We start from the raw sequence: 23,373 nt of genomic DNA on the forward strand, positions 1-23,373 counted from the left end.
AAACTTTTTTTATCATCACAGCTCTGCTTAATAGTGGACAAGGAGCCAGGTGTGATGAGATGTGCCTTTAACCCCTGCACTTGGGAGGCAGAGGCAGGTGAGTCTCTGTTGAGTTTGAGGCCAGCCTGGTCTACGTAGTGAGTTCCAGGATGGCCAGAGTTACACAGTGGGGCCTTGTCTTGAAAAAAGAGTGGTCAAGGACCCAAAATGCTAGTCATCAGGTCCCTAGGACAGGGAGTGGCCTTACTCCACTCTCACAGGATAAAGCCCATCTTAGCATCTGTCCTTGAAAATAAGACACAAGGACAGACTTCATTCAACCACTTTTATTGGGTAATAATGGTGAAGAAACCTTATTCTATACCAAAAGATAAACTGGATGGAACTGCTATTGGGTTTTATTGCTAGAGGCAAGATTCTGTTACAAAGATGAAAGAGGCAGAATCCAATGCCTTTTCGAAGTCATTGTTATTACTATTACATGCAGAAACGTGGATTTATTTAAAACTTGTACCTAAGACTATAACTGAAAGAAACTGGCTTTTCTTGGTATAGAATGACTAGTTCTTGGTATGGAATTCTCCAGTTCTCCCTGTTGTATTATTAAGATATAGAATGTTAATCAGGAAAATTCAGTCTGAATGCAAGCCTTAATGTTTCACCCATAATGTAGGACTCATTTTTATTACTATAGGAAGCCATTGTGCCCACTTTCCTTTCCTGCCTTGGCTGACAAATCTCGTTCCCATCTGATTCAAGTCTTGCACTGATGTCTTACATGTGATAGATATTCCAGAAGCATCTGCAAGAAAAATGAATTCATGGGTGCTGAGGTGTTGCCATTGTACTTTACTAGTTTTGTAGCTTCGAGGAATTAGCTTAAAAGGGTGGGTGAAGTCTCCATTTGGCAAATAGAGAAACAAATGAAAAACAATCCCGAGTCTTCAAACAGCTAGGCATGGTGGTGCATGCCTTTAATCACAGCACTCGGGGGGCAAAGGAAGGTGGATCTCTATGAGTTCAAGGCCAGCCTGATCTACATAGCAAGTTTCAGGCCAGCCATAGTCAGATGGTGAGGCCCTGTCTCAAAAAAAGTCTTCTAACAGCCCTTTACAATGGAAATGGCTATCCGTGGGAATACATGCCACCAGGCCTTCATATCACCTATTGTTTTTATTGTTTGCATGGCTCTTTACAAATCTTGTTACAACATATATATATATATATATATATATATATATATGCATATAGAGAGACATATATACATATACTATATATATATATTCTAAAGATTTTCCAACTTTCTAAAAGATTTCATTTTTATTTATGTATCTCTCTCTCTCTCTCTCTCTCTCTCTCTCTCTCTCTCTCTCTCTCTCTCTCTTCTGTGTGTGTGTGTGTGTGTGTGTGTGTGTGTGTGTGTGTGAATACTTGAGGAGGCCGGAAGAAGGTGTCGGATCCCCTGGAGCTGAAGTAATAGGTCACTGTGAGCTGCCTGATGTGGATGCTGGGAACTGAACTCTGGTCCTGAGCTATCTCTCAGTTCTCAACATAAACTTTTTAAAAAGAGTTGGGTCCTAATATTGGAGACAATTATTCCAAGAAACACTGCTAGATGGAGGGATACAAAGACTGAACTTTCCCCACTCTGATCTGTAAAGCCCCTGAGTGATATACCTGGGTGCAGGTAGACCTTGGAAAGTGCAGGCTGCTGCCCCAGAAAGACTGTCCAAGTGGCAAGATGCCTGCAGAATGGTCATCCTAGGCCACAAGGTCAGGTGCTTAGAACCTGATGCTTCTGTGGCATGCACCCAGATACAGGAAAATCAACATCAGTGTCCTGAGTCCCCAGTATTCCCTGTGCACCTTGAACTGTCTGTCTTGAGTGCCTTAGAGGGAGGTCAGTGCGAAGAGGAAACCTGGAGAACTGAGCCCAGCCTAGGATGACAGCATTAGTTCCAGAAGACTAGCAAGGGTTACATCCACAACTGTGATGTCAGACACGGCCACCTGGTGCTCCAGAGATCTTCTCCAGGGTTCAGAAGACATCGAAAAGGACAGCCAAAAAGAACATGGAGGAGCGTCAATCTATCTACAGCAACAATAGTGTTTCAGAGAAACAGACAGAACTCTTTAGGGCCCAAGGCTAGGCACAGCAAGGTGATAGCCAGGCAAGTCACAAGCCTTTCCAGCCACCTGCTTGCAGCTCAATTGTAGGAAAGGTAGTCGATGAGCCGTGGAGGGATATTTAACTTGGCGACTTTCTCTAGCCCTCGAACGCCAGTGGCCTTCCTCAAGCTCACCCTGCAGAGCTGGGAGAGGGTAAGAGGTGTCTCTGGAACGAAAGGATCAAGGAAATTCATCAGGATAATTTCTAGAAGAAGCACATCCTGCGATCTAATGAGTGCTAAGGCAGAACCTAAAGAGCCTCCCTTTCCCCCTAGAATTAGAATGGATCCTGTGTCATCTCTGGAAGGTCAGATAACCAGGAACCCGAGGAATGAAGCCAGGCAATAAGGTTCTGGTGATATCCACAGGGATCCATTTTGTGGGGTTGGGTCTTTCAAGACAGGGGTCTCTTGTTTTGTTGGAGGGATTGTTGGTTTGTTTTGCTACTTACTATTTGGCAAAGAGACTTATCAGCAAATAACTAATTTGTGGCTAAGAGGCTCACTTGTCACAAATGAGGCATGAGTAAGGGGTTTATGCCAGGGAAGGAGCTAGCAGCCTGCTCATGCTACTACAGGCTTCCTTCCTCCATCACATGCCACAGGAATACAGCAAGAGCCGGTGCTTCAGGACAAAACAGTCCTTAGAGACAGAAGTACCCCTAGTACATCCTAGTGACCAAGGACAGGAGCTCAGGACTTGATTCAAAGAGGTCAGCACAAATTCAAGGAGAACTAGCAAACTGGGGGCCCAAGATGAATGCTGGTGATTCCTGGCAGCCTGGGTATATTGGCTGGGTTTGTGTCAACTTGACACAAGCCAGAGTCATCAGAGAGGAAGGCGCCTCAGTTGAGGAAATGCCTTCATGAGATCCAGCTGTAAGGCATTTTCTCAATTACTGGGCAGTGAGGGAGGGCTCAGTACATGGTGGGTGGTGCCATCCCTGGGCTGGTGGCCTTGGCTTCTATAAGAAAACAGGTTGAGCCAGCCCAGGGAAGCAAGCCAGTGAGCAGCTCCCCTCCATGACCTCTACATCAGCTCTTGCCTCCAGGATCCTGCCCTGTTTGAGTTTCTCTCCTGACTTCCTTTGATGATGAACAGCAATACAGAAGTATAAGCCAAATAAACCTTTTTCTCCCCAGCTTGCTTTTTGGTCCTGGTATTCCATCACAGCAATAGAAACCCTAACTAAGGCACTGGGATATGGGAATATTTGCACAACAGAGCCTGGCTCACTTTCATAGTATTCAAAGCACTTGGCTGGGGCGCTGCTGCTCCACGTGTAGTCCGAGGGCTTCTTCCCCCGGTTGTCCCGGGCGTAGATGTTGCCTCCAAACTCTATGAGCATCTCGATGAGGTCAACGTTCTTTACCTTGGCCGCATGATGAAGGGCGGTCTCGTGAAGTTTTGCTGCGTTCACATTGGCCCCTGGGGGGCCAGAGCAGAGAATGTCTGTCACCAAAGGGAGAACGTAGAACCAAGAGGAAGACCAACCTACACATCACCCTTCAGCAGAGCACAAAACAATCCCCGCCCAGACAACAAAATCAGGACAGACTCTACTGTACCTTCTCAAAATCCAATAGTAATAATTATTTTTCCTTATGAAAGTGAGGGCAGCAGTAATTATATATATTAATATATATATATATTCCCCCAAAAAAGCAAAATAAAAGATTTCTAATGGGCCAAAAGTCTGTTCTGAGGTGCCCTGTAGTATGTCCTCACAGGTCCCTAGATTTCTAGAGGCTCATCCTGAGTCACCCAAATGCTGCAGTCTATACTTGGACACAGACACGCCAGCGGACACAGCTGCTCTACCACGGGCACCGTGAACTCAAAAAGTAACAGGTCGGATGAAAGAATGAATATTCCTTAGATATATTCTTTCATACACTTGGAAAGATAGAGGGGAAACAGATAATGTGCTTGAAGGTTAGCTGTGAACTCAGCTGGGGCATACAGAAAGATTCAAAGATTTAGTAAGAAAATATAGCATTTAAAATACATTAAAAAATAAAGACTTAGGCTCGCAAGATGGCTCAGCACAAGCCTGGAAAATGAACTCAATCCCCAGAACCCACAAAAAGCAGGAAGGAAAGAACCAACTCTACAAAGCTGTTCTCTGATCACACGAATGTGCTATGGCATGCACACCTGAACTCATGCATACAATCACAATAAATAAAAATTTAAGGTAAATGTTTAAAAGTTAAAATTTTTTATTACAAAATGGTCTCTGTGAAACGTCCTTCTTAACACATAACAATCACTGGTCCTATATAATGGATTTTCTAAGGCCTCAGAATTTGTATAGAAGATGTTAACTTCTTTGAAGTCTCCTCCTGAACCAGTAAAGAATTAATAGATAACAATTAATTCGGAAAGATTAAATTATTTTAAAGAAGCCGGGCGTTGGTGGCGCACGCCTTTAATCCCAGCACTCGGGAGGCAGAGGCAGGTGGATCTCTGTGAGTTCAAGGCCAGCCTGGTCTACAGAGCTAGTCCAGGACAGGCTCCAAAGCTACAGAGAAACCCTGTCTCAAAAAACAAAAAACAAACAAACAAAAAATTCCCCAAATTACAGTTTCAAACCACAGTGGTAAAACCACGGTGGTAAAACCACGGCTATGCCAGCAATATGCCACTGTTTGAGTGAGCATTTTCTGAGCTATTTCTGCTACTGGAAACATTGTTGGAAAAGCCCAGCTTTCTGCTTTAAAATGTGCTTACTTCTCTGGAATTATGAGCTGTACTCATTACAATGAGCACAGTGTGATCCTGAGAACGCTCTCCACTCCTCCTGGGAATGAAGAAAGCTCAGGTCAGGAGGGACTGCCTGCTGACTCCCTGAAGGAGAAGCTTTGAATCACACACAGGAATTACAAAATGGCATGAAAGGGAAATCAGGAAAACTTGTCCTGCAATCCAGTCACTCTATTCCCTCAGACGGTTTTCTTTTAATACTTGCTTATAGGAGTGAATAATTTTTAGACTGTTGCAATCATTATGCAAAAATAAACTTTAATGCTAGATACACAATTTGTAATGAAAACTAAATTGTAAAGATCACAGAATCTAAAATCCAAGTGGCTTTCTCATATTGATTCTTACAGTATTCTTGCCAACCAGGAAGGAATGTGATTATCTCAATTTTAACAATGGAGAAAAAGACACAAGGAAGCAAAACACCCTCAAGGTCGGAGAAAAAAAGGAAGCAGGAAAGATCTGGAACATACACCCCTCCTTCCTCACTGTTTGCTACCTTGGCTCCTGAGATAAGGCCTTGGACCATGAGTGACTCTTTCAAAGTGGCCTTCCCAAAGTCAACAATAAAGTTTTTCCATAATGTGTGCTTGGCATTATTTGATTGGTTAGAAAGGAAGGAGCAGAGGTAGAGAGATGGCTCAGCGGCTAAGAGCACTAGCTGCTCTTCCAGAGGACCCGGGTTCAGTTCCCAGATTCCCAGCACCCACATGGCAACTCACAACTGTTTGTAACTCCAGTTCCAGGAGATCTGACACCCTGACACTGGTGAACATAAAATAAAAAGTTAAATTAAAAAACAAAACAAAAACACAGAAAGAAAGGAAGGAGGGTAAAAGAAGGAAGCCGACTGGAAACATCAGACCAAGTGTGTGCACAGGAATATGCATGGGTTCAAGTTAGGGCTCAATGAAAGCAGAAATGTGAGATATGACCAACACGGGGAGATTTTCATTAGAAAGCTGGAGCAGGAACAGAAGGAGAGGGAGGGAAGAATGTCAGAAGGGAGTGACTTTGAGGCACAGTGGCCAAGTAGTGGGAGGTGGTAAAGCACCTTCTAGGCATTAAGAACTGTCAATTTCATGCTTCAGAAAAAGGGGTCAAAGCTAGCTCATTACCAAAATCCTAACTTCAAAACAAAATAGGATTAATGTGATTTGGAGGAAAACCAGTGAAATGAGGGTCACCCCAACACACCCTAGCACACAGCTGAGAACAGCCACAATCCTGGGACATCAGCCCGAATGACTCAAAACACACTCACATGGGCTCTGCCAAGGAGATGGAAGTGCAAATAATCCTTAACTACCCAGTTCTGGACGCTTCCAGAAGAGTTAAATATTTACTATTAGTGGTCAGATGAAAAATTACTTAACTGTAATAACTGGACTTTGATCCTCACCAGTTCTCTTCCTCTGGAAACAGTCTAGTTCCTTAACTCAGCCTCTCTACCTACAAAAAGAAAAGGAGCAACCGCCTCTGTTCACCTGCACAGTTCAGTATGACCACTCCATATATAGCTCAGCACCTCCAGCTGAGCCAGGACCTCTGATGTCACTGCAGAAGCACCTACTGTATGTTTCTGGAGTTGTGGAATGTGGCTCTCCTTGGGTTTTCCAACAGGCCTATGACTCAGCCTCCGCAGTATAAAATCTCATTGCTTATGTAAGACTCCATGTGTGAGGACCTAGGACTATGCTATCTCACTCTGCTTCTACAGAGGTTGGAAATTCTTTACAATGAGAAAGTAGTTCAAAGGGAAAATACTTAAAAGACAATCCTGTTGAGGGAGCCCATGAGAAATTAAAGTGGCTTCTAGTCTACCTCTTCCAGACTCCTCCTGTCTTCAGTTCCTGTTTGGATCAGGGCTCAGGACCCTCTTTTCTGCTTTTCTGGTACATTCTGCCCAAACTGCATCTTTTCTTAATGCTTAATTGCCTCCATGGAGAAAGGAGATGCCCCCTGCCCGAAATTCTACTCATCCTCAATTTCCTGGATATATAGACATTTCCCTTTAAAAACTATTGGGAATTGGGGTGTGGTGAGCGGACAGACCTACCCTCAGCTCCAGGGTGGGTTCTGACTGATACAATCCCTTTCCCTCTACCATAGTACTTGGTTCAAGTAATCCAATCAACATTTGACAAATCTGGACTAGAGGGATCAGGTTTGGACACAAGACCTCATTTAAGTCAATGGAGCATTGGGGGAGGTACACTAGCGACCCAGAGAGGGAAACTCTTCACTCTTCTGAAAAAGCTAAGAGAGAGCCTTAAATGTAAAGGGCTGAAGGGCTGAGAGATGCAGTTCTCACAACTGCCTATAACTCCAGCTCCAGGGATTTGATTTGATGCCTTCTTCTGGCCTCTGCAGGCACTCACATACATGTGTCTCTCCCTCCTCCTCTCTCTCTCCCTCTCTCTCTCTCTCACACACACACACAGCTTTTATCAGCTGCATCCATTTATCCACTAACATAGCAAATAGCTAACACTAAGAAAAGCAGATTTCAAATTCAAAGGCATAGTGACACTCTTGAACCATGAGATCAAAATGACTATACTTCTGCTACACTTCTCACATTTTGTCACATGAACCAAAAAACGACCTTCATTGTTCACCCAGTTGTAATTGGCTTCCTCATTCCAACAGCCATCTTGGTGCGGTTAGATTCTGTATTCACGGAGCCAACCAGCCAAAGATTTAAGTATTCAGAAAACCAAAAAGATTTCATCTATCCCAAACATGTGTAGACCTTCTGTTCACTTTGGGAATCTCTCTGCAGGGAGCTTTTTTCAAATATCCACCACAAGCCAGATTATACGTGCTCCATTCTCCTATATGCCGCCAACCCCATTTCCCATTATACCTCTGACTCAGATTCAGATAGAAAACCTCATCAGGCAGACATTCTGAACAGCTGCCTGTGTTCACTAAAAATAACCATTCACAGGCCTGAGGAGACAGCTCATCAAGCAGGAGTACTTGCTGTGCACAGAAGAGGACCTGAGTTCGAATCTCCAGGACCCATATAAAAAGCACGGCTCTGTGGCCTGTAACCATGTTCTGGGAGGGGTAGAGAGAGGAGGATCACTGAGGCTGCTAGCCTATCCTGAAATTCAGTGAGAGACCCTGTCTAAAGGGAATACGGCAGAGCAGAGAGTGGCAGAGCAGGACATCTGATATCCCCTTCTGGTGCATGTACAATACACACACACACACACACACACACACACACACACACACACACACACACACACACACAAATAATAAAGTAGTCACATGCATTTACTAAGTGTTGACTGTATACCAGACATTGCAGAAACATTATTGAGAATATTCCTAACACCTGGAAAAATAGATTTTCTTTTTCTAGTTCTATAGATACAGAGGCTAAGGCACAAGGTCTCTCTGAGTAGTAGGAGAACCAATTTCAAACCCTTTTCTGTCTGCTTCCACTACCCAGACCTCTGCTAGCAAAGCGCAGGTAAGTCATCCACTCAGGTAAATGCTAGTTTGGGTAAACAGCAGCATACCTGCATTGAGCAACACTTTAACACAGTCCAAATGCTCTCGTGCACAGGCAACATGTAGAGGGGTCCCGAAATGGCAATCGTGAGCTTCCAGATTGGCCCCAACGTCAATAAGAAGCCTCACACATTCAGAACTCCCTTAAAAGAAATGGAGAAAGATGGAAATGTTCATGAATACGTATACTGGAGATGGTAACTAGAACAAACAGCAGCTGAAAAGGTGGTCCTGCAAGGAACAGAGGGTAAACAGCCTATATTTCTGTGGAGGCCCACAAAGGTTTCCTAGTGAGATCTGAGCTTGCTTTACCCAGCAGAGCTGCATTAGAGGATTGCTTGACCATGTGCATGGTTTCCAGGTGACTGGGATGGTCTGCACTTAGCTGTGTTGTGGGGAGGTCTTTTGCTCCACCCCTTGGCATTCCTATAAATAGCCCTTTCAAAGAGACAGGAGGGGGCAGGTGGATAAGGATCTAGGCCCTCCCGAGGCTATCCTATGTTTCTGTTTCTCTCCCCTCTATCCTTCTGTCTATATATCTCTTATCCCTCTCTCCTCAAGAGTACCCTGGGGTAAAATGTGGGAGCCAGTCTCCCAGCTGGTCCTCCACGTATGTCAACATACAAAGTGGTTGGTAACTCTGCATGGCCCTAGAAGAATACAAAGACATCTCTCCCCTCAGGAGTTCACTTGGTAGTAAAAGGAAAGGGTCACAGCTGCTTCCCTGCTGAGTACAGAAAACATGGGAAACCACTTGGACACAGGGATCAAAGACTATCCTGATCCTCATCTCCAAGTTCCTGGGGAACATCCAGGCTATAGAAAACACACATAGCTGCTGGCATCCCACCAGTCTCCTTTCTCTGGCACCTCTCTGGCCGCTTCCTGTTCCTCCTGTCTTCAGAGCCAGTTTGGATTGGGGACCTGTTTCTCTCCTTTCCAAGAAGATTCTGCCACAGACTCCATCTTCTCTTTCTTTCTTTCTTTTTTTTGCTTTTGTTTTTGTTTGTTTGTTGTTGCTGTTGTTTTTTTCGAGACAGGCTTTCTCTGTGTAGCCTTGGCTGTCCTGGAACTCACTCTGTAGACCCTGCCTCTGCCTCCTGAGTGCCAGGATTAAAGGCATGTGCCACCACCACCGGGCATCCATCTTCCCATATCACTTAATTACTGCCTTGTTGCTGATAGCTGCCCAGTAACCATCCCCATCCCTAAAACCTACACCTACTGCTAGCCACACTCATCTTAACATTACAACCAGCACATAGTCAGTCCTCTTTCCCAGAGGTCCCTGCTCCTAGATAAACTCTTTTCAGTCAGTGCCATTGTTCCCAGCTTAGCCTGAGTCACTTCTTATCTCATTTTTGAACCTTTCCCTCAGATCAAATCCTACTTGATATTGGGTGGGCAAGGAGTTAGATGTGAGGTAACCAAGTACATCTTAGCAGCTGTGTCTCCTGATGGTCAAGTATCCCTGGTGGACAGGCATCATTGAAGCTTCAGTTAGGTTGTTCCCAGTGTATCAGAGATGAAGGCACGAAGGCCTTTCCCCACACATGCACGTTAATGAAGGGTCCACATCCCCAAACCTGACATCATTAATACCGCTGGCATTGAGGTTTTCGACATACTCCTCTCCTTTCGTGGGGTTTGTTTTCTTAGAGTATCAGAAGAAATACCCTAAAGTGGAAAGTCTGGTCCACCATAATGTAGGAGGAGAATATGCTTCCTACCTCACAAATGTTCATAAAATGTCTTTACGATCCACAACTCAGAATTCTCTGGGCTGCTCACACCTGGGGATTGCCCATTCCAATCTTTCTGTGGAGTGTTTGTTTTGCTTAGCTTCGATAAATAAACTTCTGCTTAAACTCTGTTTCTTGACTGAATTCTTTTCTTCAAGAAGACAAGAACCGAGAGATCCTACTGGTCCCTCCCCGCATCCACACAGGCCACCCACACAGGCCACCAGGCTCCTTTGTGCTCTAAGTGCTTCGTCCCGGGCCATTCAACGGTCCCTATCACGGAGACTCACCACTCATGCAGGCCTCGTGTAGCGGGGATGCTGTGTACAAAGGCGGGTTGACCTTCGCCCCATAGGACAGCAAGAGCTTCACACACTCGATGCTGCCTGAGGCACAGGCATCGCAAAGAGGGGTGCTGCCATCAATGTTGCGTGCATCCACCTCAAACAACAGAAGAAACCAACGTCAAAGGGTGAAGTAAATGAATGTGATGAAGCTTGTAATCTTTATACAGATTCATCTTTGCAAAGATGATGTCTTAAAATTACCAGTTCGCTGCTATGCGCCAAGCCAGGCAAGGGAGTTCAAAGCGAAAGACGCGTGGACTGGAGGCAGGAATGCGTAGGAGTCTCTTAAACCTCACTGAAGGTTTGCCCCTCCCTCCCAGGGCAGGATAAAACCCAGCCTCACCCTCACTACCAACCCAGGCAAACAATAAACATAGGGCAGAAAGGAGAGGCTGAGGTTGCAAGCTGGAGAAACGGGTATCAAGATGAGTTTTAACTCAAGCTTTGGCTACAAAAAAATAAAAGTGCTCCATACTGCTTAGCATGCCTCGCGAAAAGAAGGCAGCTCCCTGGACAGGGAAAACACACTTAGAATTTATCTAAGTTTGGCTTCTGCATGGTTACACACTGAAAACTGTGAAACTTGGTCAATTCCAAGCTTTGGGGATGAGTAAATGGTGCGTTGCCTTGGCTCTGCTCTCATCTGGTGAGCTCCAAGACCAGAGCCTGACATTCTTTATAAGCACCAGCACAGGGGATGGTGCAGATCCTGACAGCTCCGCTAAGCAGGCAGACAGCCTGCAGAATGGAAACCACTGGCAGCTAAAACTAACTGTGCTGTGTGTGAACTAGGCATGCGGCGAAGGCATCCAGGTCAGAAGTTTGTTCTGTTACTTTCGTTCCCTGATCCTGAGTCAGTTGTTTTACCAGCACCTCCCTTGGATAACTTGGAATCAAGAACTCTGTTGGTTAAACCTACACAGCAACTGTTCAGCCCAAGCCCAACTGCTCTCAGAGAGTCTGTGCCTGGTCCATGGCTGCCCTGCTCTGCCCTGATCATCTCAGAGCAGAGTTATGCTAAACCACTTTGCTAAAACTGCCCCATCCATAAACACTGCCCTGCTCTGGTCCACAGCAACCATCCCACCTCCTCCCATGGCTTTCAGCAACCTAGAGCACCCTGTCTATCCATGTTTGCACGAGCTTAGAGTCTTTTCTTCTCTCTAGTGTTCTCCTGAGCCTGGCCCATCCACTCCCACAGCTGCAGTTAGGTAGCTGTCAGTCCCATGTGGTCACCCACCTGGGCACCAGCTGCCAGCAGCAGCTGCACACACTGGGCCTGGCCCTGCAGACTGGCCGCATGAAGAGGTGTGATGGAGTCCACGGTGACCTGATTAACACATGCCCCGCTCTCAATCAGCTGCTGAAGCTGTAGGCTCTCGCCCCGCTGAGCTGCCTCATGCACAGGGGTGCGCTCCACCCAGAAACCTGCAGAGGAAACAGAATGCTTACTAAGACCCTCCTACTTCCATCAGAACAAATGAATACACATGAGGCTCCAGGGCCCATTGGCAGCCAAGACACCATATGTGACCATGCAACTGGTCCCAGTGCTCCTATTAAAATCCATAAGCAGGGCTGGAGAAATGGCTCAGCAGTTAAGAGCACATACTACTCTTCCAGAGGACCCAGGTTCAATTCCCATCACCCACATGGCAGCTCACAACTGTCTGTAACTCTAGTTCCAAGGGATTCAACATCCTCACACAGATATATGTATGCAGACAAAACACCAATGCACATGAAATAAAATAATAAATTAAAAAAAGAAAGTTCCATAAACAATCCCAACTAGCTAGAGTGCACAGTTCAAAGTCCTTGCCAGGGCATATAAGGATGTTTGTGCTATGGATCTGGCTCACACTATGATCCCATTTCCCACCCCTGGTCCTATATAGACACAGCTATAGCTTACTGCTGTGCCTAACAGTTCCACACATGTACCTCTGTACACTGTACCTTACCAAGAGGGATGTGCCTCATAAGCAGCAATATACAGTTTGAGAAAATAGTGAGAAGTAGCTAGTTAACAATTTAAAGTCAGTGTGAGAGAGGAAAACCCCAAAGCAAGAGAAGTTGCATGCAACTTTAAAAAGAAGAGGACCACAAGGTAAGCCTTAGGTTTGTATTGGGGTGGTGAGAGGGAGAAGAAGAGGAGGAGGAGGGATAGGGGAGGGGAGGGAAGAAAGAGGAGGGGAGGGGAAAAGAGAGGAGGGGAGGGAAGGGCAAAGACCACCCGGACCAGAACAGGCAGGCCCTGAGGCGGAACCATCGCATCACGTGCAGGTCCTGCCATGTATCATTCCTGGCATATCTACAAAGGATCAGCACACTCCACTTCCATGCACAAAGATGTGTAAGATGCAACAGGTAGCTCCTAGTTAGGGGTAAGGTGAATGCAGAAACAATTCCAAACACCGCAATAATGACAATGGGAAAGCGCCTCCAGAGATAGGAATTCAGAAGCCATATCTCCCAGACACCCAGGCAAGTGCATGGAAGCATCACAGAGAAAGACAAGCTGTGACTGCACAGGTCAAGCTTTGCTTATTCATCTCTGTGTTCCCCGCACCTAGTATGCATGTTGCTTGTGTTCACCTGTATGATGGAAGGTTGCATGAATGGATGGAATGGCTTCAGTGAATTTTCCTTGTATAAAATACACAATTTGAAAAAGACAATCTAACTTTATTTCTTTATATGACTGTCTTTAGAGGAAATGCAATTGCTGGTAACCACATTTTCCAGTAAACAAATACCAACTGCAATAGTCTTAGCAGCAACATGAAGGACAGAAATCAGAAGCAGCAAATGTGCCAGTCAAAAGTGGAAGGGAAGGAAGCAGAGAAGGAGCAGGAGGAGGAGGAAAGGGGAGAGATTCCAGTCCATCAAAGGGCACAATCAACAGAGGTAAAAGACAATGCATAGAATGAAAGGAAATATTTGCAAATTACATATCTGATAAGAGATTAATATCAAGAATATATAAAGGACTTCTACAATTCAACAACATCAAAAAGTTCAAGTTTAAAATGGGCAAAGGGTTTTAACAGACATTTATCTGAAGAAGACATACAAATGGCCAATAAACACAGGAAAAGATTGTCAACATTGCTAATCATAAAGAAATGCAAACCCAAATCACAATGAGATGCTACTTCTTACTTATTTGTTGTATAGCAGTTTTTTTTTTTCCTGAGATAAAACATTCAATCCTAGAGGGAAGCTCATTAAGACTATTGATATTCTGGATATTCTAAGTGAAGGTAAAACATTACATTCTGCAAGAAATCTTCTTAAAACCCAGAAAACAAACAACTCAATAGCATCAGGAAGTTCCTGAAACTGACCAGATTCACAAGGTCTCTCACTATCTGGACATACATAAATAGTAAGAACTGATAAGAGGCCGGGCGGTGGTGGTGCACGCCTTTAATTCCAGCACTCGGGAGGCAGAGCCAGGTGGATCTCTGTGAGTTCGAGGCCAGCCTGGTCTCCAAAGCGAGTTCCAGGAAAGGCGCAAAGCTACACAGAGAAACCCTGTCTCGAAAAACCAAAAAAAAAAAAAAAAAAAAGAACTGATAAGAGACACTCTCAAATAAGCCAAGCCTAGAAGAGGCTCAGACCAACTGAGCTGCCTGGAAAGGACACTCTCCAGTGTGGAGCTGCAGTTGTGCAGTGAACTCCAGTTTCCAGCTTTCATGTGCCATCATCCATGCTGCATTTGGTAATGCAGCTGTTTTTGAGTTATCTCTGATCCTGTAAGTAACCCTTCATCTATACTCTTATAAGTAAACCCAACAAACTCACCCATACTCTGGCAATTAAACACAACAAAGATAGAAATAATACAAGTGTTTATCAAGAGATGAGTGGATAAGCAAAATGTGGTATACACACATAACTTTACATAAGAAGAAAATCCCAGCACTTGTGAGGCAGAGGCAGGCGGATCTCTGTGAGTTCGAGGCCAGCCTGGTCTACAAAGTGAGTTCCAGGAAAGGCACAAAATTACACAGAGAAACTCTGTCTCAAAAAACCAAAAAAAAAAAAAAAAAAAAAAAAAGAAGAAGAAGAAAATATGAACACATGCTATATGAATAAACCTTGAAAACACTATGTTAAGTGAAATAAGTCAGTCACAAAAGGTCATATGCTATCTGATTCCATTCACATGAAGTACCTAAAGGAAACACAACTGTAGGGACAGAAAGCACCATAATGGAACTGAGGAAGGTGGAGAGTTATTTTCTAATAGCTGTATGGAGTCAGTTTTGCATGATATAAAGAGTTCTGTGGGTGAAAGATGGTGATTGTTGTGCTTAATATGCAATGTACTTAATGCCACTGAACTCTACATCTGAAAAGGTTAAGCCGGTAACTTTTTGTTATATGCTCTTTACCACAATCTAAATGTTTAGAAGGGAGCTGGAGTGCTGGATCAACTGTTAAGAACACTGGCTGCTCTTTCAGGAGGCCCAAGCTCAATTCCTAGCACCTCCATGGTGGTTCATAACTGTAACTCCAGCCCTGGAGGATCCAATATCCTCTTCTGGCCTCTGACGGCAGTGAATACATGAGGTACAGAAACATATGCAGACCAAACCCCCACACACATATAATAAAAGTAAAATGTTTAAAAATGTGTTTAAGAGTAACTATATTAGTTACTTTTCTCATTACTATGTCAGAACATCTGACAAATGCAACTTGAGGCAAAGAGGAGTTTATTTTGGCTCAGGGGAAGAGATAAAAGCCACCACGATGGGAAAGACAAAGCAGCAGAGCATAGGCAGCTCACACATTGTGTTCACAGTCAGGAAGCAGAGAGAGATGGATGCTGGTTCTAGCTCTCTTTCTCCTTTTTTCTTTTCTATTCCATCCAGGACGCCAGCCCATGGATGGGAGCCATCCGCATTCCTTTGGGTCTTAGTTGTACCTCTCTGGAAAGGCTCTCACAGAAATACCCAGAGGTGTATCTCCCAGGTTATTCCAAGTCCAATTAAGCCGACAAGAAATATTAGCCCTTACAGAAACAAAAGGCCAGAGAAGAACCTGAGGATGGAAAGAGCTGCCACCAGCTCACTGACATCAGCAAAAGACAGCTTTATAGCAGGCAGGGGCACTAGTCGTGGAGGGCATATCTGACACTCCTGGCCACTGGAGAGCTCCTCTGGGGTTACAAATTAGGGAGGACTAAGGCATTCTCTTCATAAAAACCAAGCACCAGGAAGGACAACAAAAAAAGTAAGGGGAAGGACAGCTTGTAGGTGAGAACCTTAAATCTATTCCTGAAGATTGAGTGCAGGAAACACAGTCAACTGGGAAACTGGCTGGCCAGGTTTCACGACAGGATGGTCCAACTTAGTGCTAAGACCCCAGTTCTGATAAAGTGCCTCATTCCTGAATCTCAGCATTGTATCCTGAGGGTAGCGTTGTGATGGATATCTGAGACCATGCACTGTTTCGGGAAGCTCCCTCTAGGGCTGGAGCCCCATCTTCAATCCTTGCTATATAATTGGTCTCCCATTACCAGCTTGCTCCCATCTCCCTTCCTCCTCATGTAGCCAAATAATAAGTTGGTCATTTGGGACCTGATCAGAGCCTTTCAGTGACTTCTATTTTCTTTTGGAAGTCAAGAAATTTTTACTTTTAAAATTTGAGCTGGCCAGGCAGTGGTGGAGGCACATGCCTTTGATCCCATCACTCGGGAAGCAAAGGGATCTCTGTGAGTGCAAGGCCAGCCTGGTCTACAGAGCTAGTTCCAGGACAGCTAGGGCTACACAGAGAAACCTTGTCTCAAAAAAAAAAAAAAAAAATTGAGCTGCTTTTGTGTTCAAGGTATTTCTCAACCATGTCTTTTTAAAAGTTTTAATTATGAATCTCCAAAATATCTTTGCACAAAAAACATAATGTAAGTGACATGCAATGTGACCCACTCAGTGTTTAAAAAAAAAAGGAAAATAATCCCAATCTATATTTTTTTAAAAAGCATACAATGGGGTAAAAAAACAAAATGTTTGCCTCCATAAAGGGACTAGGGAGTTGTAACTTAGAAAGACTAGGGAAAAGAAAATGAAAGAGAAAGAGAAAGTGAAAACAGATTGCCTAAGTGGTGACAGAGCCAGGGAACACCGGACCTTCGTCCTTTCCTTCCTGGCCACATCCACTCACCCTGTAATTTGCCGCCTGTCTCCTTCCCTGCTGTTAGCCACCTAAGATGTTAATACATAAGGGCACTCTCCCTTAGTCCCCAAGTCCCAGACGCAGGCACGCAGAGCACAATGAGCCTGGGTTTCATGGCACAGAGCCCTGCACTCTCACTCTGTCTTCTCTGGTTTTTATTTTGGTAGTAGTCTGAGCTGGCCTTGAACTCACAACCCTCCTGTCTGAGCAGCTGAGATTACAAGCATGCACCTCCATGTCTGGCTTATCTTATCCATTTCTGTTGAAGAACTTTGGAAAAGGTTTTCATTTGAAATCAGCAGCCTTAGTTTTCTCATGAAGGACATAACTTTTTACAGGGCCACGTTATGGAGAGAAGATAAGGATGCATGCTGTTTTGTTCATTGAAAGTGGGTTTATTACTGTTACTTCCTTTGAAACCCTTTTTTAGTCTCAGGTATGCTTTTCTTGCTTGCTTGTCAACAACATCTCTTTGAATTCCTATTTTAGGGTAAGTTTTCCATTCCAACCCTTCAAAGTATCACTCTAAGCCTTGGAAAACATCCTGAATTCTTGCTAAGACTGGTGGTCACAGAAAAAAGAATGAAGCTATGGGGTTCCCAATGATACATGGAAGATCTTTTCTGTCCCTTCTCTCCAAAGGCCTCATTAAATTGAGAGAGGGGGAATCCATCCACATAAGCAAACAAAAACAATCTAAAAAGTGGTATGGATAAGTATTTTGGTTACAGCAGGAATATAGAATTATAGGTCAGAATGTTATACAGGTAAAATTCCTATGGTGGCCTCCAGGACAGTGATACTGTTTTGATCTAATACATTCAGTTTTTTCATTTAGACCAGAAATACAAATATCCGCAAGACATAGTTTTGGAGAGCATATTAAATTTTTTAAATGACAATCTCAAAAATATCCAGGACAGTAGAGGTGCAAGCCAGCATGCCTTTAATCCCAGCTTTTGGGAAGCAGAGGCAGGTGGATCTTTGTGTTCAATGCCAGTCTGGTCTCTAGAGTGAGTTCTGGGACAGAGAAACCCTGTCTCACAAAAAAAAAAAAAAAAAAAAAATCCAAGAACCCCAACAAGTATGCACCCACTAATTGAGAATATGATTTTCTTCTCTACAAGCTATGCAGAAAATATACTTGGGAGTGATGTTTTTAAATATTTATTTTTTTAGAAACAAGGTCTTGCTATATAGCCTAGGTTGGCCTGGAACTCATGCCCCTACTTCCTCTGCTTTCCAAGGGATAGGATTACAGGTGACTGCCACCATGCCTGGCTCTGATGCCATGCTATCCTCTACCTGAACAAAATAAAATGTATGCTTAACAGGCTTCCATGGTTAGCCATCCATTGCTATTCACTTGAATCAAATACTGATCACGCTATCAGGGTCAAAGTCTTGGACCAGCCTAGGGTGCCAAGAAAAACAGATGTTCATTAAAGGTTTTTGATCATTCTGAAGGTGTTTGTTTTGCAAAAATCAATTAAAATATTTATCTGCTTTGTTATGACTGCAATTTCCTACTCAGCTAAATTAACTCTTAAGATTTTTTATTTTCTTTACCTTACTGTTTTTACTCCTGTAAAAATGCTGGGGTAGGGTGGACGTTTTGGTTTGTTTAGCTTTGTTGTTGTTTTGTTTTCTTTCCAAGCTTTCACAATACACTTTCATTTATCGTATTATTACTTTGTAAGCAAGAAAAAATTTACTTCTCCAAAGAATGCTCCTTCACCTTCGAATCCACACTATTCTAAGGGTGCCCTAAAGGTAGAGAACACTTCTTGAGCGATAGGCATGTCCCAGTGTTGGGCCGTGTCCTCATTCTGGAGCAGCTGGAGTACAGGTAGGATGCTGTGACCCTGCATGCACACTGCACCAAGCGCCCGGAAGGTGGTGCAGCACCCGCATTGGGCTCCTGCTGAGGCTGCCAACCAGTGTGCCCAGTGCACACACACTTCCCAGGTTCTGCCACGGAACTGGGCAACGACCCGCGTGATCCCCAAAGTGTGCGGTGCTCGGGTGAACTGGCGGTTCTGAATCCCACACCTGGTACAACACAGGGATAACCAGCCCCGCAGTGCACAGGACTGGAATTAAGATGACAGACATTAAACTCCGATCTGAGATGCTCAGGATCACCCGGACCCTGCTCGAATCTCTACATCCCACCCCACCAACTCGGAGCGGGGAGTGCTGCCCATCTCCGGGATAAAGGCCATCCATGAGCTTATTCTGTCCCTAGGAGCTGATCTCCTGGTCCTGGCTCCAGCCCCTATGTGGTGCCCTTGGCCTCTGCGGCGCGAAGCACGTACCCACATCTCCCAGAAAGCAGCCGTCCCCGGCGCGCGGCTCCATGCGGCTTGCCGGCTGGGGGCCCCTGCCTACCGGCCTTGTGACTCCGGGCGCTGGGACCTGAGCCCGGACTTAAGCCAGGACCAAGCCAGGACCTGAGCCGGGACCTACCCCCGAGCGCAGGCCGCTGGGCGTGGCCTGACTGCTTCCGTAGCCACCTCTGGGAGTTGTAGTTTCTGTTGATTCGCAGAGCGCAACTCGTGCGTCCCATTCTGCTGTCACCACCAAAGGTGTGCATACTTGCACATGCAGACTGAAGTGTGCAAAATGTGCGCCCGTGTTCACACGTTACACGTGTGAATACGTGTCTATTAACAAGTCCGATGTTTAGACGAAAAGCCCGGATACCTGTGTCCGTATGTAAAATGTTTGGTTCCTAAAACGCGTACCCACTTGCAAAATGTGCCTAGCTGCCAAAACTGGCCTTCTATAGTTTACACCAATCCTGCTGAGCAAAGTATCCTGACATTCATGCCTTTAAAAAGAACCTTCCAGTGAAGCTAGTGATCAAAATGCCTGATTCTTTTCAAAATAAATAATAACTTTCAAATAGTTGAAGTTCATTGACGAAAAACACATTTCTTGGTGGACAGTTTTAATCTGGTGTCTCGCTAACCATTTTAGCAGAAGCAAGCTGGCGTGCCATGAGCAGCCAGGCAGAAATGAGAAACCAGTCTTCCCCGGGGATTCCGAGTCAACCAGTAAGTGAACAGTACTATGCTTCATTATGATTTTCTTTCCTTTTCTTCTTTCAGAAGACTTAATCTTATCAAAGTTAACTGCAACCTCTTGGGATATTCTCTCACTTTAACCTGTATTGAGCCTCAGTATAGAAATACATTCTGACTTGAACATGAAAACGTCAGGATTGTTGGAAACAGCACTAGAAGTCATCCTCTGAGGTAAGAACGCTTGGATGACCCTAAACTTTATATGCATGTTGGACCACAGGTGCTGCATTTATTTAGGGGGCCTTGAATGCTATCTGTTGAAGATCCAAACTCCTGGGGAAGTCTTGGAATAAAATTCCAAGCCTTTTAGTAATGTGTGTTTACTACATCCTTTTGGCCATTTGTCTATCAAATTTTGGCTCTTGTAGTTGTTTGTTTCATTCTTTGTATGATGTGTATGTGAGTGTACCTGTTGGTATGTATGTGCCAGTCAGAGGATACCCTCATCAGTCCTCGCCTTCCACTTTGTTTCAGACAGGGTCACCTGTTCACCCCTGCAAATGTCAGGCCTGTGAGCTTCCACGGAGCCTCCTGCCTCCTCCTCTTCCTCTCATCTAGGTACAGGAGTGCTGGGATTATGAATGACTGGCTACACCACTCAGCTTTTATTTGAGTTCTGAGGATCTAAACTCAGGTCCTCACAGATGGTGCAGCAAGCGCATTACCCACTGAGCCATCACCTCAGCCCTTTTGCATGTTTTCTTGCAAGTTTATTGCATTTTTAAACAGATGTAATGGGCTTTGGGGGGGGTCTTTTTGCTTTGTTTTGGCTTTGTTTGGTTTGGGGTTTTTTTTTTTTAGTTTTTGGAGACAGGATTTCTCTGTGTAACAGTCTTAGCTGTCCTGGAACTCTCTTTGTAGACCAGAATGGCCTCAAACTCATAGAGATTCACCTGCCTCTGCCTCCTGAGTGCTGGGATTAAAGGCGTGTGCCACCATACCCAGCTGTAATAGGCTTTTATTTTATTATTTTAACATATTTGCTGTAGAATTCTATATTCCTTCTTGTCAGTGTGATATGTCTGCATGTTCGTATTTTCTTCAACATTTCTTCCCTGACAAGTATTCTGCAGATCTGAGTATATGCCACACAGAGCATATATGAATATATACATGTATGTATACAAGTTTTATACTAATGCTTTCTACATGTTTCTTAAGCAATCATTTGCTTATTAATTGCTTGTGGTGTTTTTCCTCCATTCTGATGGCTGACTTTAGTATTTATTGCAGAAACCCTTCCTCTTTTTTTTTTTTTTTTTTTTTTTTGGTTTTTCAAGACAGGGTTTCTCTATGTAACAGCCCTAGCTGTCCTGGAACTCAATTTGTAGACCAGGCTGGCCTCAAACTCACAGAGATCTGCCTGCCTCTGCTTCTCTAGTGCTGGGATTAAAGGCGTGCAGCATCACACCTGGTGAAGAATTAATTCTTATATCTGACCAGTGGAAGGGAAAAATTAGTATAACCACTTCGACAAAGCTGAGTCAGATTGGTTCCCAGAGTGGTCCCCAGGATGCCATTCTGGAAGAGCTTCAGGATCCAATTTCTCTTCCGCTCCATAGCTTTAAGTCCTTCCTTTATCAGCACGGTGGCTGACTTCTTGCTGTCAGAAAGGAAAAAAGTGATTTGAAAGCTAGCATCTGATTGGTCATTTATTCAACAAGTTCTTTCAGAAGGACCACTCAGAACGGGACAGTTCTCAGCTCTAATGTACTGGTAAATCCCCATTGGTCACCATAGACAGGAACATTTCTCAGAGGTAAAGGTAAGAAATGTGGTTTTAGCCAGGCGGTGGTGGCACATGCCTTTAATCCCAGCACTCGGGAGGCATAGGCAGGCAGATCTCTGTGAGTTTGAGGCCTGCCTGGTCTACAGAACAAGTTCCGGGACAATCTCTAAAGCTACACAGAGAAACCCTGTCTCGAAAAAAGAAAAGAAAAAAAGGAAGGAAGGAAGAAAGAAAAAAAATGTGGTTTTAAGAAGAAGTTGTATTTCATTCCACCTGCCAGGGAAGGAAGGCATTAGCAGGTTTTAGGCAAATGAGAAGGTATTGTATCTTTTTAATGATCAAAGAATTATCTTACTGAACTTTCCCTCTGTAAAAGGGAAACACCTATCACTCAGGCGCTAATGTAAGATCATAAAGTCTCTGAAATTTGTAAAATGTTCAAAATTGTTCTAGGAAGTTCAAAGGCTTCTTTTTGCATTCAACAAATCAGGATAAAAAGTATACAAGCCTGAAACACCCCCCACCCCTTTTTAAACTAATATAGAATCTTATCTTTCATTAGCCAGTCACACTTTTATGAAACCGCTGAACTCTTTTATGAAATCCATGTTTTGACTTGTAGACTTCAGTGATGTAATAATCCTTGTTCTGGTTCCCTCTCTGCTTTATTCATTTCCCACCTTCCCTCCCCCCTCCATCCCTCCCTCCCGCCTTTCCTCCAGCCCCCTTTCCGTCTTTCCTTTCTTAATTCCTTCTCTACCATAACTTTGTAATAAATTCAGAAATCAGAGCGAGTGAGTCAATTTCGTCCTTTCCTAATGTGTTTACAGCTGTATTAGAAGCGTTGCATTCACCTGAACTATAAGATCAGATTGCTTATTTCTGCTAACGGAAAAATCAGTTGGGATTTTGATGAAGAATGCATTTAACTTATAGGTCATTGGGGAGGCACTGTCTCCTTAACAGTGTTCAATGTTTTGGCTCAAAGCATGGAGTAACTGCCCATTTATTTGTCTTTCTTTCAAAATTGTTTTGTAGCTTTCAGTATTCATGTCTTCCAATTCTTTTGTGAAATCTATTTCTAAATGTCTTGTTTTTTGTAGTATTGGAAATGCCTTTCTTAAATTTAATATTTTTCAGTATAAATGTAGAACACATGATTGATAATGGATTTTTTAAAATATTGACCAATTCGACAACCTTGCTGAATTCATTCATTAATTCTAATTGTGGTTATGCACATGTGCATTCTGGAGATTTGGGACATATACAAACATGCTATGGTCACCTTTTCTAATATAAATGAATTTTTTTATTCTCTTTGCTATACTTCTAGTACAATATTGAAGAGAATTCTTGGGAACAGACAGATCTAGTCTTATTTTTGACCACAATGGGAAAGCATTCAGTGTTTCACTATTAAGTATGATATTAGAATGGGTGCTTTATAGACATCTCTATTAAGGAAGCCCCCCTAATTTACTTTTGTTTTTTTTTTTGTTTTTTTGTTTTGTTTTTTTTTGAGACAGGGTTTCTCTGTGTAGTTTTGGTGCCTGTCCTGGATCTCGCTCTGTAGACCAGGCTGGCCTCGAACTCACAAAGATCCGCCTGCCTCTGCCTCCCGAGTGCTGGGATTAAAGGCGTGCGCCACCACCGCCCGGCCTAATGTACTTTTTTTTTTAATCATGAAAGGATGTGTTTTCTCAAACATATCCTTTTGAATTGGTATAATAACCATAGTTTTATACTTTTGTATCATGTTGATTGCCATTGGTATTAAAATGTCCTTGCACTTAGATGTGATTTATTCTGTTATG

General features: G+C 43.9%; 1 protein-coding gene and 1 long non-coding RNA gene across 2 annotated transcripts; one reads left to right on the forward strand and one right to left on the reverse strand.

Moving 5' to 3' along the window:
- Positions 1-311: 311 nt before the first annotated feature.
- Positions 312-19,210, reverse strand: Asb13 (ankyrin repeat and SOCS box containing 13). Its single transcript, XM_052726775.1, has 6 exons — positions 19,057-19,210; positions 11,793-11,980; positions 10,496-10,646; positions 8,472-8,606; positions 3,406-3,597; positions 312-2,335 (listed from the first exon to the last, which is right to left on the reverse strand). The coding sequence occupies exons 1-6, from the start codon at positions 19,097-19,099 to the stop codon at positions 2,208-2,210; spliced, it is 837 nt and encodes a 278-aa protein (XP_052582735.1). The 5' UTR covers positions 19,100-19,210; the 3' UTR covers positions 312-2,207.
- A 127-nt stretch (positions 19,211-19,337) lies between these two features.
- On the forward strand, positions 19,338-22,350 carry LOC128102881 (uncharacterized). The gene is made up of 3 exons (XR_008215586.1): positions 19,338-19,452; positions 19,852-19,998; positions 20,302-22,350. It is a non-coding gene; the product is annotated as an uncharacterized LOC128102881 (long non-coding RNA).
- The last annotated feature ends 1,023 nt before the right edge of the window (positions 22,351-23,373 follow it).

This window comes from Peromyscus californicus, unplaced genomic scaffold, assembly GCF_007827085.1.
Source record: "Peromyscus californicus insignis strain IS unplaced genomic scaffold, ASM782708v3 Scaffold_8__1_contigs__length_139910024, whole genome shotgun sequence".
NCBI classification, from domain to species: domain Eukaryota; kingdom Metazoa; phylum Chordata; class Mammalia; order Rodentia; family Cricetidae; genus Peromyscus; species Peromyscus californicus.